Here is a 15,355-nt window from a genome sequence, read left to right on the forward strand (position 1 = left end):
GTTGTGTAATTCCAGGCAGGGGACGACCACATATTGGAATGGAGGTAGTGGATGAAGTGGCGGTTGCAATGGTCAGAATATGAAACACTATCAGGCAGTAGTACCTGCCAGAAGTGTGTCAAGAGACTTGAACCTTCCTTGGTCTACTGTGTGTGTGTAAAGTACTTCAAATAATTTTACGCTGGTTCCCATACAAGATTCACATAGTGCAAGAACTAAAGTCTTGTGATCAGCAATGAATAGACTTTGCTCTATGATTTCTGGTTGTTATTGTTGTTATTTGGTTTTTTTAGGAGCATTAGCAACTAAGGCCATATTGCTCCGGGATATGCGGTGGTCATTCCCCGACCTTTCCGCATCCTCGTATTTGGTGGTGACGGGCTCGAACCCCGGTCTAATCAAGAAGAATGTGCTACGCACTGCTGCTCCTTCCCACCTGGCTATGGAGGTGCCACTATTATTTCTGGCTTGTATGGAACTTGATGATACATGGGCTCAAATGATCTTATAGATTGATGATGAACATTTCACTCTTCATGGGGCTGCACAAAACTGCTAAATATGAGGAACTTCTCGTTCATCTGTTGTGCATGAAAGACCACTACAAAGTCCATATGTTACAGTATGGTGGATTCACAGCAGAGTTTATAATCGGACCATTTTTCTTTGAAGAGTCTACACCTCTTGGCCTCTTAAGGTGTATAGTAATTAGTGAATGGTACTGTGCTCTTCAAAGAGATCACATTATTCCCACTCTGCAAGAAAGGCAATGCCTGAAGACTGCAGTGTTCATGCAAGATATTCCCCTCTCCACGTTGGTCGACAAGTGAAGGACTGCTCCGTTCAACATTCGGAAATGATCGCATGATTTCTAGAGACTTCGCAGTTCTGGCCAGCCCAATCATCAGATCTCAATCCCTATAATTTCTGGCTATGGGGGTACCTGAAAGACAGTGTTTACCGTGGCAGCATACAGACCCTTGTAGATTTGAAAGCAAGCATTAAACAGCATGTAGCCAACATCCCCAATGAGATGCTACGTGAAACTGTGTTGCACGCAGTCCTCTATTTTCAGAATGTCATCTCAAGTGAAGGAAAGCACATAGAACAGGAGTCGGCAACCTTTTTTGTGTGAAGAGCCATTTTTGATATTAAAAAAAGAGAGAATCCAAAGAGCCACACCTCCGCTCAAGCTGGGGGGGGGGTGTTAAGAAATGGAATAGTGGGAAGGCGTTTCATTAAAAAAATATATGCAGGTAGGACCCGTTTTACAACATGGTTAAGTTTCTGGTGTAAATTTTAGGGATTTAAGAAATTAACAAAAGTAAGGAAAGCATATAACAACTGACGTATAAATCGTGGCTTACCCTGCAGAGGCGGAGATAAAAGTAACCACCAGCATAAAAAATAAGGAAATAATTTACAAAGCAAGAAATGAAATGAAAATAATTAAGTTTTGAAGAAAGAATGAATGAATGAAATGGAGTAAAATTAATCAGTGGTCCAAAGTGGTACATTTTGGCCCACTGATTACTATCGTACCATGCGATGCTGGAATGTGTACGTGTACTGTGAGGAGTAAGCCAACATGCTACAGGGTCGTAAAATGAAAAGTTGTAAAATAAGACCAAATTATAATGTAATTGAATGAGATAGGTTCCAAAATTCCCAAAATTTTTCAAAGTATGCACTAATATTTCTGTTCTTCATAAATAATTAAATATTTTAAACATTTTATGCATGTTTTATTTATACTTATATATAAAATAATTAATAAAATAAAATTTTACTTTGGTCCTGTGGAGTCATCACTTGAGTAAGTATTTATTCAAGTGATGACTCCACTACCCGTTTTGTCCACATTAAAAACGAAATCAGGGTGGTAGTTGCCTTCGTCTATTAAGCGCTTAAATTCCAAAGGATACTCTTCCACCACTGCAACGTCAGCACTAGCAGCCTCACCAGACACTTTCACATTGTGAATTTTACAACAGTTTTTAAACTGATGAAGCCACCCTTTGCTGGCTTCAGTGCTACATGTTTCAGTGCTACCAGACTCCTCACATATTTCGTCAAATAATGACTTTGCCTTGTCCAGAATTACCACCTGTGTAACAGGAATGTTATTTTGGTTCATATCAACCCACAAACTAACAATTTCTCCATTGTCTCACTGCATGAATAAGTTGTTCTGGAGGATGACACACTTGTTATCCCTGTGTGTGCGTGCGCTTTATTTTATCAACATTGTTCATAATCGTTGATACAGTAGAAGGTGCTAAACTCAACGCCTTACACACATCCGACCGATACTCACCAGACTCCATGTGACGATCACATCCATTTTCTCCTTAACTGTTAGTGTTTTACACTCTTTTTGGCCCCCCAGCACAGAAACTGCCCTACACTTCGAGCTCATGGTTACACAAATATTATTATTAATGAGAAATAACACTGTGTAACCCATTAACAACCGAGGGAATATTCACAATGAAACGAACATGGCACACTGAATGTAAACAAAGAACCCCGGGGGCTCATTTCTGTTGAGTATGGGTTTGGCACACCCAGGGTCCTGAGCTGGATATCATCATTCTTCTCTTTCTTGGTGATTCCCTTCTACTTTTGACTCTCTCAGAGTAACTTGGGAATTTTTTTTTTTCCTGGTGCAGCATAAGCCTCAGGCTTCCTTGCACCATATGGCTATTAATAATAATAACTCTTGGTGTAGCTATCATTCCACGCACAATGCACCACGAAAAACAAAAGAAATGCCTAGTGCGTGTTTGGACTTGCAGTTGTTGCTGCAACGTGTTACTGAGTTGTGATTGTTTTGTTATTTTCAATTTTTTCAGGTAATATTTTGAAACAGTTGTTAATGTGAAAAGTCGTAAAATGGATCATCGTAAAAACGGGACCTACCTGTATATTTTGAAATATTATTTATTAATACTGAAAAAACAGAACAAACATCCAATTAGGCATAAATTAATGTGGCTTTTGCTGCTGAACTTCTTGAGCGAGTCTCTCAACATCAAGCCGTAATTTTCATCTTTAAACATGCTGAGAAACTCATATTGTTCAGACAGTTTCTTGATTTATTTTTTATATAGTTCATGTTCAAAAATATTTGCTCACAGAAATACATTGAACCAAAAACTGAGAAGTCCAAACGCAAATATTTTCAAATTTATATATTTGTCCAGTAAGTTACTCCACACATCGAACACAATGTGGTCTTGCTTTTTCAACTCATCTTATCGCCGTCCATTTGTGTAGAATTGCAAGGGCAGCCTTTTGCCTTTCCAAATCCTCAATTTCAGTTTTAAGGCATTTTAGTCTTGCACTCCACATGTCTTTGATTTTTAAGTCCTCTAACTCCATTTCAAATTATGCTTCATGTGGGCTAAGAGTTAAAGTTAAAGAGCTGCAGTTACATGTTCAAAGAGCCGCAGATTGCCGACCTCTGACATAGAACAATATCTGTAGATTTCTAGGTTCTGATATTAAAATCTAATCCTAAGTTAAGTATTCCTTCTCATGTTTACAGTGCCAATTTCTCCCCTGGTTTCTGGTGGGGGAAATTTAAACTATTTTTTTTTTTTTTCTACAAATCGCTTCCCTATACCCTAAATGACATACGCATCGATTTTCACAGTGCTATCTATAACCGTTTTGCCACTAGGGTCTCCTGTGAACACACACTCACACCACCTGGTGTGTGTGTAAAGAAGATAATGAAAACAGAAACCTTTTTCTTTTTTTGTAACATAACCTAAATCAGTATTATAATGAAAACACTCATGAATTCCAAAAATCTGCTTTTAATAATGAGAAAAAAATAATAAAAAACATTAAAATGAATGGAACAGTGCTTTTTCAGAAAAAAAAATCAATTTCATGAATACAAATCAGAGTTGCACCTCAATAAAGGTAAGTGCAGCCATTATCAACCCACTGCAGGATGGAAGAGTCCTCAACAATTCATGCTGAGGGGAAAATGGACCATAATTTGCCACGCTGGTCCAGTGCGGGTTGGCAGATCGACCGTATTCAGCAGTCAGGGGCTGGAACCCCGGTCTACTCAGAGCATGTGCTACTGCACTCCCGCTCCTGACCATTCGGCTACGGAGGCCTTTATTCTGAAAAGTATCTTCATGATTTTTCACATAAATTTAAAGCCATGTATATTCGTTTTTTTGACCCATCAAAATATTTTTACATCTACCATTCAGTCTTTTAGTAACACTTTTTAGTCTCTTCCACTGAGCTTTGATGTTATTTGTATGTGGATCTACAAAATGTTCCTTATGTCTCGCCATTAAACAATTGTAATTCTTTTTTTTCTAAAGCCATAATATGCCTATATCCACGCCATTCATCTGTTTTGATGGTAGTGTTTTCCGATTTTTTATGAATTTCATGAACACGAATTTTGATTCTCTTTAAAATACAGTCAGTCCTCGTTTAACATGTGTTTACACTACACGAATTTGATCATACACAATTTATAAATAGGGGAATGATATCTTATATAACATGAACCGAATTCGCTTATGCACGATTTGCCTTTGTGTTTACAAGAAATGGCAGTCGAACGCAGAATCACCCCAACTGAATGCAACACGATAGGAATGAAGAGAAGATTCTGAAAATGTATTTATGTTTTTTATATCAGTGAAGGGGAAACACATTTCACCATAATAATAAAAACCAACACAATTCCAGCTATCGGTATAATCGCAAATGTAATTAGATTGAGTTTACTATCAGATTATAACGGATTCCACTAGCAGAAACGCAAGTAAAAATTGTTTTTATTGTTTTATGGTAGTAACCCCTAGACATGTGCTTTAGTAAAATGTGAGGTGTTAATAGTGTATCTCTGCCTTTACGGTGTTGTTTATTCAGTTGCTACACGTGTGCAGCTTTGTTTATGTGTATCAAGCGTGCCTCCTTGTTTTGTAATTGTGCTTTATTCCCTAAAAATGAGTAAAATACTTAAAAGGTGTGAAAAAGTAAGCGTCCTGGTGAAGACACTGTAGATTCAGAGAGAAAAAGAAAAGCAATATCGATAAACAGAGGCAGACTGGGTCAAAAATTCTTAACCGGGAAAATTTATAGTGGCCTCATACTATGGTTTATGGCCAAAAACACACCGGCCTCCGGCCCACCGGGGTTTCTCTGGTAAGGCTTATGGCCAGTCCGCCTCGGTCAATAGAGAAAAAATATGAAATTGTGAAATGCTTGGAGCGAAATGAAAGACCACGTGATATTGCACGTGCTACAGACCTAAATGAGGCAATACCGAGAATTACAAAGAATGCAGAGAAAATAAAAACAACTTTCATGGCAGGAACAACTCAAAGTGTAATTAAAATCCATTAAGGCACAAAGAATTGGAAGAGATGGAACAGCTGTCATCTGTTTGGATAGAAAATCAAACAAAAAACAAGTTTGCTTACGATAGAAGCAAAAGCATTAGCAATATTATATTACGTAATAGTCGTAATAAAATACTTACTCGGCAGCGTCAGAATTAGCCTTTCATGCCATTAACGAAAAACATACTTTTTTATTTAACGAAGCCAAAATACTTAACGTTCAACGTAATTATACGCAACTATTAATTGCAGAAACCGTTGAAATTAAATTACACGAGAATTCGGTTAATGTTCGGCGGCCATATTTGATCTCCGATGCGTGGACCTTTACACGCATGCGCGAAGACAAATAATCTCTATTTAAGTATCAGGTTTAACCCGATTCGGTAATTTTCATTCCTGTGATCACGACATACGGTCGAAAAGCGTTGTCAGCTTCAGGAAGGAAAATCGTTTTGAATATTTTCGTTAGATTCTTTTAATTGCGTTAATTTGATTTTTAATTGTTTTAAATTCTTTTGAATTGTGTTAAATTGATTATTTAATTATTTATATTTTACTCTAATGTACCGGTAAGTTGTCGATTTTTTCGTTTTTTTCCGTTTTAATTTCTGGAGGGTATCATACGGAAGTGTTCTACGCACTATATTGAGGTAAACTCCTCTTATTATTTTACTAATAAAATACTTACGTATTTTATTACAATTATTTATTGTGTTTAGTAATGTTTTGGTTACAAATGTGTGTTCAATCTTGGGAGGTCGGCACCTAACCCTATTTTTCCCATAGGGCCTGTTGTTTATATTGCATGATTTTGCATTGCATGAGGGTTTCTAGGAACACAACTATCGTGCTATACGAGGACTGACTGTACTCCAATGTTTTGGTTTTTACTTTTGGTTTGGTTTTTGGCTCTGTGATGTTTCGGTTTTACCAATATATACAGTTTCATCTGCTTCTACAGTTTTCGCAAATCCACTAACTTAATGGATTTTTTTAACACCTGCAATTTGCAAATATCTCTTAGTTTCTTATAAAACTTAACTGCTGTTACTTTCAAAATCCCCAAATGAAATGCTGTCATAGTTACTGCTATGCACATTGACCATAGATATATAATATATTATCTTTTTTAATGGAAATTTTGTATTTTCATTAAAACTATATTTTAATAAAGAAATTCACTCAGAATATTTTTTACAATACCAGAACTTTCCACATGACTGTTCGTGATTCAATTAGTTTAAAATAATTATTGCACTTCAAACAGTACAATTTCAGTCTTATTAATTTAGTTTTCATCCAAAAAAATCAAGCAACATTTCATTTTCCTTACAAATTTCTTCCATCTTTAAAAGATTCATTGCTACTATTACCTATTTACCATCCATTACAAAACTAATTATGCACCGGTCTTTACTTATAAATACATATCATAATGCCAACCAATAACTACACAGTATCTTGTCATCTGTCATGCCCACCACCAATCATTTCATCGCGTGTCAAGCCTATGCGTCAATAAATATATTGTTCTCGACTTCTACTCCAGACCGATAACACCCACCATCTGCTTACCAAGCAAGCAGCACTAAAGTGCAGTAGCGGCAAACCAGCTTGACCGGCAAGTTTCCCGAATTTTGCCATGGATCTCATGTTGGCTTTCTTTACCTTTGCCGCTTAATTTACGGTCAATTTTTTTTTTTTTTTTTTTTTTTTTTATGTGAACCCCAAACACGAGAGGTATTAGAACCTATAGTACTTAGTACCGTGCTTGGGTTAAAAAAAAAGTACCGTGCATGGGTTGAAGGAGAAGTATGGGGGGAGGGGGATGCCGGAAACTTTGCTCTAGAGACTAAACATGGGTTTCACCACTTCAAGCCTCCAATAAGCAAAGTGGTGGTATTTCACCGGTTGATGACGCTTGCAGTAATTAATGTTCTCCATAGTTGGACAGTCTGTGATCACCACTGCAACCTTGAGAAAAATGCTTATTATGCAGATTGGCCCTGGCTTATCTGTTTTGACTGTGTTGCTTTTTTTATAGGTTGATGGGAAATAAAATGTTAATGGCTAGAGCTTGGTTCAGTTGTCTGACTGGAAAGTATGTCTTGAAGCTTTTTGGATCTTCTGGTGCCAGTAGAAGTAACTCTGAACATGGGAGGAGGGAATAGGGGAGGGTACTGAAGTATCTGCTAGGATGGCACCTGAGATTGAGAAAGTCAGCAATCCAGAAAGTGAGGGGGGGGGGGAGTTATGAATCTGCCAATGTTTCTGTAGATGTTGGCATTTAGGCTATGTGGGATGGGTCAAGTTTGATTGTGTGAGACTTGGAGGATCTTAGGGCTCTTATGGTAAAAGGCATGGCTTGCAGATCTTGTGATACTTAATATCACTCCCCCCCAAGTTGCCCCAGATGCCACTCCAGCATGTTCAGCTATGCTGACGCCTAACTGGCAGTATGACTACCTGATATAGTGTTTACTACACTAGCAGTCGATTCAGTATACAGAATCATGTACTTCAGAGGAATTTGGAAGGGACTTGTCACTCTGTTGCTTTGTTGCCATGGTTCTCATGTTGGCTTTCTTTACATTAGCCAAGTAAACATATTCAGCTCTCAAAAATGCCCAATATGAACCAATCGGTCTCTCTCCTCCTAAGTTAGCTGTTGTCACTATCATTGTTCTCTGGAGATAAATATGTCCCGTGTAGTTTTTACCTAAATTATAACCTCCAAAATCCACTACCTAAGGCATAATGTACAGTAATTTCCCTCCAAATTTCTGTCTTAATTTTTAATTGTTCTATTTCAGTATTCTAAAGATTTACAGTTGTTTTATTCAGCCTGTATTTCTAATGGCAGCTGTGCAGTTCAATAAATTAATTGGAGATCAGACTTCTGAACTAATCTTATATAAAAAAACAATATAAATTTAAAAATTTTAAAATGATTTAAATGACATAAGTTTTTTATTACCATTGGAGCATTGCATGGATGCTCAGCTAACGATCGCTGTGTATTTGCAGTCCTGATTTCCTTTTGCCTCTGCCGCTGTTTCTCTGCTTTTTTCCTCTGGCCTGTCTTTTTCTTGGGCATTTTTATATTTTATTGCAAAAGCTAGAGAAAAGATAATAAAAACAAAACAATAAGAAAACAAGCTAAAGAGATTCAGTCAAATACTAAAGTGCACAAACTTCCATTCAAAATATATAGACTATATATTACTGTTATTAATATAACTGCAAATTAACTACATTTCTTTCTCCTTTATATTTTCAATGCTGATGGGATTCTTCCTCTTGCTCAGAATAATCACCTGAGAGGGCATAAATTCAAATTGAGGAAAGACAGATATAGGATAGATGTGTCCAAATTTGCCTTTAGCCAGCGGGTAGTTGGTTGGTAGAACAGACTTCTATCCTTTGTTGTGGAAGTTGATAGCCTAAATAAATTTAAGGCTGGGCTAGACAGGTATTTGGAACGAACGGAGGGGTGAAATGGGAGAGTTTTGTTTGGTTTTTTTTTGGCTGATGCTGTATAAGCTTGCTTTCTTGCATCATGTGCCTCTACTAATGCTAATGCTAATATACATATATAAAAGGCTGTATAAAAGTGGTATGAAAGAAGCAAATCTATGGTATGCAAAAAAAAAAAAAAAAATATATATATGTACAGTGGACTCCCACTAATCCGAACCCTGCTAATCTGAACGTCTGCCTAATCCGAACACGTTTTGGTCGGCGGAGAGGAAATTTTTTAGTTTGCAAAATATACGTTTTTTGTATTTTCCAGTTAAATTTAAATGGTATTAATGGTACAAAAACATTTAGAATTCCACAAAAAAATTGTATTTTATTGTAGTACTGTACTAATACAAAATTAATAAATCAGTGTTTGACATGGCCTATTAAAACTACAGATCTATACTTACACACCAAAACAGGAACAAAAGTCATTTTTCAGTAGTAACAAACTCTGTTAGTTTTGAAGGTACAAAACTGCTCGATCTTTGCGCGGTTTTTTTTCCAGTCAGTTATTGTGGCCTTGCCCACTCCAAACTCTATTGCCAATTTCGTTGCACTTTCACCCTTGTCCAGCCTTTTCAAAACTTCCAGCTTATCTTTCAACGTACACGTTGTGTGTTTCCGTTTCATGGCCATTGTTGTGGCAGCAGACTGAACTAAACTAAACTACAATGTAGAGCGAAGATTTAAACATTCACGTTTAATGCACAATGTCGCGTGCAATAAGTCATAGCGTGGAGGGGAAGGGGTTGCTTCCGGTGTGTCACGCTCGCGTACAAACGCTAGTAGGCCTTGTATACATTCATTCCTTAATAAACCAGACCTGTTTTACTGTTTGCTTCTGCATTATTGCAGTTATTCGGCTAATCCGAACAGGGCTTGGTCCCAATTAGTTCGGACTAGTGGGACTCCAGTGTGTATATATATATATATATATACATATATAACAAAGTTAAATAGTATGAACCAGAGCTGTAATGCTCAATACGTTCTACGTTGATATCAATATTTATAAAATAATAAGAGGAGTTTACCTCAATATAGTATGTAGAACACTTCTGTATGATACTCTCCAGAAATTAAAACGAAAAACTTACATTAGAGTAACAAAATAATTAAAAATCAATTTAACACAATAAAACACAATTTTACACAATTAAAAATAAGAAAATTAATTAAAAGAATTTAACGAAAAAATTGCAAACCGATTTTCCTTCCTGAAGCCGACAATGCTTTGTCGGCTTCAGGAATGTTGTGATCAGAGGAATGAAAATTACCGAATAGGGGTGAGTACGAAACTTAAATAGGGATTATTTGTCTTCGTGCATGCGCATAAAAGCCCACGAATCGGAGATGAGATATGGCCGAGGAACATTAACAGAATTTTTATGCAATTTAATTTCTACAGTTTCTGCTAGGTATTTTGGCCTCGTTAAATAAAAAATTGTTTTTCGTTAACGGCTTGAAAGGCTAATTCTGACGCTGCTGAACGAGAAGCCCAAACTGGGGCTGCATGTTGATTAATACGAATATTCAAAGGAAACCGAGTCGAACCCTGATAACACAAGTCACAATCACCACAAGAAATGTTGTATACCAGGTCATTAATTTGTGTGGGGAACGAGGAAAGGACTGAGCGATTGTTCAGTATATTGTGTAATTTCCGTATTGGCCTGTCCACAATTTTAAATTCGGTATCTTTAAAGAATCTATTCAGCTGTTTGTACCACTGTTCAACATATGGAACAGAAATAAAGTATTTTTTGATATTACTATTGCTGGTTGGCATAGTATTTTGTATCCTATCCTTAGCTTGTATCCTAATTCGGTTTACTGTAGCAAGGGGATAACCCCTGTTCAAGAATCTGCTGGTGAATATTTGTAGGCATTTAGAAATTGATTAAAGATAATCGATCTGTTGTAGGTGAACGGGTGATAGCTGTTATAATGTAGAATCATACTGGTGTTTGTAGGTTTTCGATAGATGTTAAATTGGATTTTATTCAAGTCCCGGGTAAGCATAAATTTGAGCCTAGAATGAATATTATTAAACGAATGTAAATGTCTTGGCTAGTACTACTATCAGTAATAACTAGAACATCGTCTAAATACCTCCCATAGTATGTGATACGGGGTCGAAAAAGCGTCAAATGTATCTCCTCAATCATTGAGAGATAGATCTCCGATATTAAACTGCTCAGGCTCAATCCCATTGGCAAACCAAAAATTTGTTTGTACACTTTGTCTCAAAAGGTGATATAGTTAGCCTCAACTAACAGTTTAATTAAGTGAAAAATTTCCTTAATAGGAAGTTTCATATAATTAATCGGTATTGAGTTATTATTTAACATATCCCAAATAATATCTAATGTGTATTCAACGTTCATTCGTATATAATGAGGTAAATCATCCTTAGTGAGAATAAATTGTCATTATCGCCAAGTCTACAATCCTTAAGGTTATTAAACAATGTATCAAATTGTATCACCTGTCTAAAGGGTTTTATATTGCTATATACATGTGTGGCTAAGGATGAAAATGACGAGTTTCTGTAGGAAACAATAGACCAAATAGGAAATCCAGTCTTGTGTAATTTTACCTGACCAAAAATTGCAGGAATATTGTATGTTCTGGCCTTCAATTCCTTTAACTGAGCCATAGTAATGTAGTTGTTTTTTCGATATGTGGTTAACATTTTATTGTATTGATTGACTAAATTGGTAAATAGTGCTAGGTCTACTTCCAGATAAGTGGAGGTATCTGAAACAACTGATTCTAGCTTATTAATATAATCAGGTTTATCGAGTATTACCACTGTATCTCCTTCATCTGCCCTCTGTATAATAATGTCTTTATTTTCCCGAAGTTCATGTAAAGCTGAACTGTCATGTGTATTCGATTTAGGAAGTGGCGTTTCTTTTATGTTATTCACCACTTCATTAATTTGTTGAATAAATAAATCTTTTTGTGTAACATTACGAAGTCCAAATTCAATATCAATTACGCACTGTTTTTTAAGTAGTTTTCGAGGTGGTAAATTATAATTTAATCCTTTGGATAAAAGTGAAATCTAGTCCTGCGATAACATATAAGAGGAAATATTTTGTAACCTGTTGATATATTGGTTTGTTGAATGCTGGGCGAGGGAGTGTTTGTGAACTAGCTGACGTATTCTGTGGTAGCACATTGTGTGTATGCAGAGGGGTCGTCACCCAACTTGTATGCACTTGGTCGCAAGCCTGCGACAATGTGTTAGAATTCGTATGAACGTGTCTTGACCCTCCCGATAATGTTTGTAATTTGTTAACGTGTCTGTTTTTTATATCTGAGGCCTGTGCTTCCCGTCGCAAATCTATGGAGGTCTTCAATACAGACCAATCATTAGGATGTAGATAATTTTTTAATTTATCGCGAGCTTCCTAACCTGGGAAAGGTATTTTTGTTTATTAGTATATAGAGATTTTAAGGCAAGTTAAACGATATTACGCGATGTGCCAAGTGCTAGTTGTTTTATGCACAAAATGTTTTGATTTAAATTGACCCTAGCAAACTTCGCAATGATGTTGTTTTGAAGGCAATATTTTAGAAACGAAATATGATAACTTTGGGCCAAGTATCTTAGTGTTAATTTAACGTAATTTGCGCCAAGCCATTAAAAAAATCCCCCATAATTAAGTACACATAATTAAGTATCAAAAAAAAATGACTACATTACTATGGCTCAGTTAAAGGAATTGAAGGCCAGAACATACAATATTCCTGCACTTTTTGGTCAGGTAAAATTACACAAGACTCGATTTCCTATTCGGCCTATTGTTTCCTAGAGAAACTCGGCATTTTCATCCTTAGCCACACATGTATATAGCATTACAAAACCCTTTACACAGGTGATACAATTTGGGATTAAGAACTACGATACATTATTTAATAACCTTAAGGATTGTAGAGTTGGCGATAATGACAACTTATTCTCACTAAGGATGATTTACCTCATTATATATGAATGTAAACGTTGAATACACATTAGATATTATTTGGGATATGTTAAATAATAACTCGATACTGATTAATTATACAAAGCTTCCTATTAAGGAAATTTTTCACTTAATTAAACTGTTAGTTGAGGCCAACTATATCACCTTTCGAGACAAAGTGTACAAACAAATTTTTGGTTTGCCAATTGGATTGAGCCTGAGCGGCTTAATATCGGAGATCTATCTCTCAACGATTGAGCAGATACATTTGATGCCTTTTCTATCCCGTATCACATACTATGGGAGGTATTTAGATGATGTTCTAGTTATTACTGATAGTAGTACTAGCCAAGACATTTTATATTCGTTTAATAATATTCATTCTAGGCTCAAATTTACATTGGAAAAGGAAGATACAGATACAAAGTCATTAAATTTTCTAAATTTCATGCTTACCTGGGACTCAAATAAAATCTAATTTAACATCTATCGAAAACCTACAAACACCGGTATGCTTCTACATTATAACAACTATCACCCATTCACCTACAAAAGATCGATTATCTTTAATCAATTTCTAAATGCCTACAAATAATCAACGACGGAATCTGCTTTGGGCTCAGAAATACAAATATTAACCAGCAGATTCTTGAACAGGGGTTATCCTCGTTCAGTAGTGTCAGCATTAGCCTTTTACGCCATTAACGAAAAACATACTTTTTTATTTAACGGGGCCAAAATACCGAGTGTCCAATGTAATTATACGCGACTATTAATTGAAGAAACCGTAGAAATTAAATTACACAAAAATTCTGTTAATGTTCGTCGGCCATATCTCATCTCTGATTTGTGGGCTTTTACAAGCAGTGCGAAGACAAATAATCCCTATTTAAGTTTCATACTAAATTTACCCTATTTGGTAATTTTCATTCCTGTGATCACGACATATGGTCGAAAAGCATTGTCAGCTTCAGGAAGGAAAATCATTTTGCAATTTTTTCATTAAATGCTTTTAATTTTCTTATTTTTAATTGCGTTAAATTGATTTTTAATTGTGTTAAATTGTGTTTTAATTATTTTGTTACTCTAATGTAAGTTTTTTGATTTTTTTCATTTTAATTTCTGGAGAGTATCATACAGAAGTGTTCTACATACTATATTGAGGTAAACTCCTCTTATTATTTTACAAATAACAAAGTTAAATAAAGAGGTGATAAAGGGAATGAAATGTATAAAGGATTTTAGCTCTAGATTACTACATTAATAGTAGAAAGAACCCAGCAACTAAAAGGAATGTAGATAATAATATAGACTTTGAGTATGGGGTAGATGTAGTCTAAAGAACCATCGGTCGAACCCATAGTAAAAATGCACGTCAGTACCTGTAAAGAAAATATTGTGAAATAAGTTCAGCGAAAGTACTTAGTATTGCAATTATAAAGATTTTGACGTTTTCTTCAGGAGTCAGCCATCAAAACCATGGGTAATGCAACAAATAAGTAAAGCCTATGTTTCAAACAAAGATATACTCAGAATGTAGTAAATTTTAGGATTTAACAAATTAACAAAAGTAAGGAAAGCATATAACAACTGATGTATAAATCGTGGCTTACTCTACAGAGGTGGAGATAAAAAGTAATAACCAGCATAAAAAATAAGGAAATAATTTACAAAGCAAGAAATGAAATGAAAATAATTAGTTTTGAAGAAAGAATGAATGAAATGGAGTAAAATTAATCAGTGGGCCAAAGTGGTACTTACTATTGTACCATGCCGATGCTGGAATGTGTACTGTGAGGAGTAAGCCAACGTGCTACATAAGAGAATAAGAAAGAGAAATTTACCACTCTTAAGATTGTGTGTGTGTGTGTGTGTGTGTGTGTGTGTGTGTGTGTGTGTGTGTGTGTGTGTGTGTGTGTGTGTGTGTGTGTGTGTGTGTGTGTGTGTGTGTGGAGGTGAAACAACCTTGTGTGTTGGAAAGGGGAAAGAATAAAAAGTAGAATTATGATTGCATGAGAATGAATTAAAACGTATGTAAATGCATCCCACGAAAACAGTAAAAGTAGCCTGGTATAGACACTAAACTTAGTGTAAGGCAAAAACAGTAAATATAATAGAAAATAGAATCTTGATTGCTTTCAAAAACCTAATTGCGCTCAAGAAGGAAGTCAAAATAGTGTATAAGGATAGTAAACAGACGTATGAGGAAGAGTGACAAAGGTAGTGCTTGGGCAGTTCAGAGTTGCAATTTCTGTTCCTTTAGTAGGACCCTGAACAAAGTTCTGGGAGCAAATTACAAGTGTTTAAGTCAGTTGTGTTAAGATGGTAATAATACCATATATACCATTTAAAGTTAAAACCTTTAATGTGTAAAGAGTTAAAATAGAAATATAAGGTAAACATTAAGAAAAATATAAAATAAAATAAAGATACCCCTGTTGTTTAGTCAATCAGTGGGCACAAGTTTAT

General features: G+C 35.7%; 1 protein-coding gene across 3 annotated transcripts in view; it reads right to left on the bottom strand.

The window, feature by feature from the left end:
• Noa36 (zinc finger protein 330 homolog Noa36) overlaps positions 1 to 15,355 on the bottom strand; it is a 301,471-nt gene that overhangs the window by 271,108 nt on the left and 15,008 nt on the right. For 2 of the 3 annotated variants that reach the window (XM_090382073.1, XM_090382072.1), the window contains exon 2: positions 8,365 to 8,505. In XM_090382073.1, the coding sequence (XP_090238199.1) occupies positions 8,365 to 8,484 (120 nt within the window). In that variant the 5' untranslated portion in view covers positions 8,485 to 8,505. Of the gene's footprint in view, positions 1 to 8,364; positions 8,506 to 15,355 lie in introns of those variants that run through there. The other variant, XM_090382074.1, reaches the window with a different exon arrangement.

This window comes from Mastigoproctus giganteus, chromosome 9 (genome assembly GCF_048544385.1).
Source record: "Mastigoproctus giganteus isolate SK-2022 chromosome 9, ASM4854438v1, whole genome shotgun sequence".
Classification (NCBI taxonomy): domain Eukaryota; kingdom Metazoa; phylum Arthropoda; class Arachnida; order Uropygi; family Thelyphonidae; genus Mastigoproctus; species Mastigoproctus giganteus.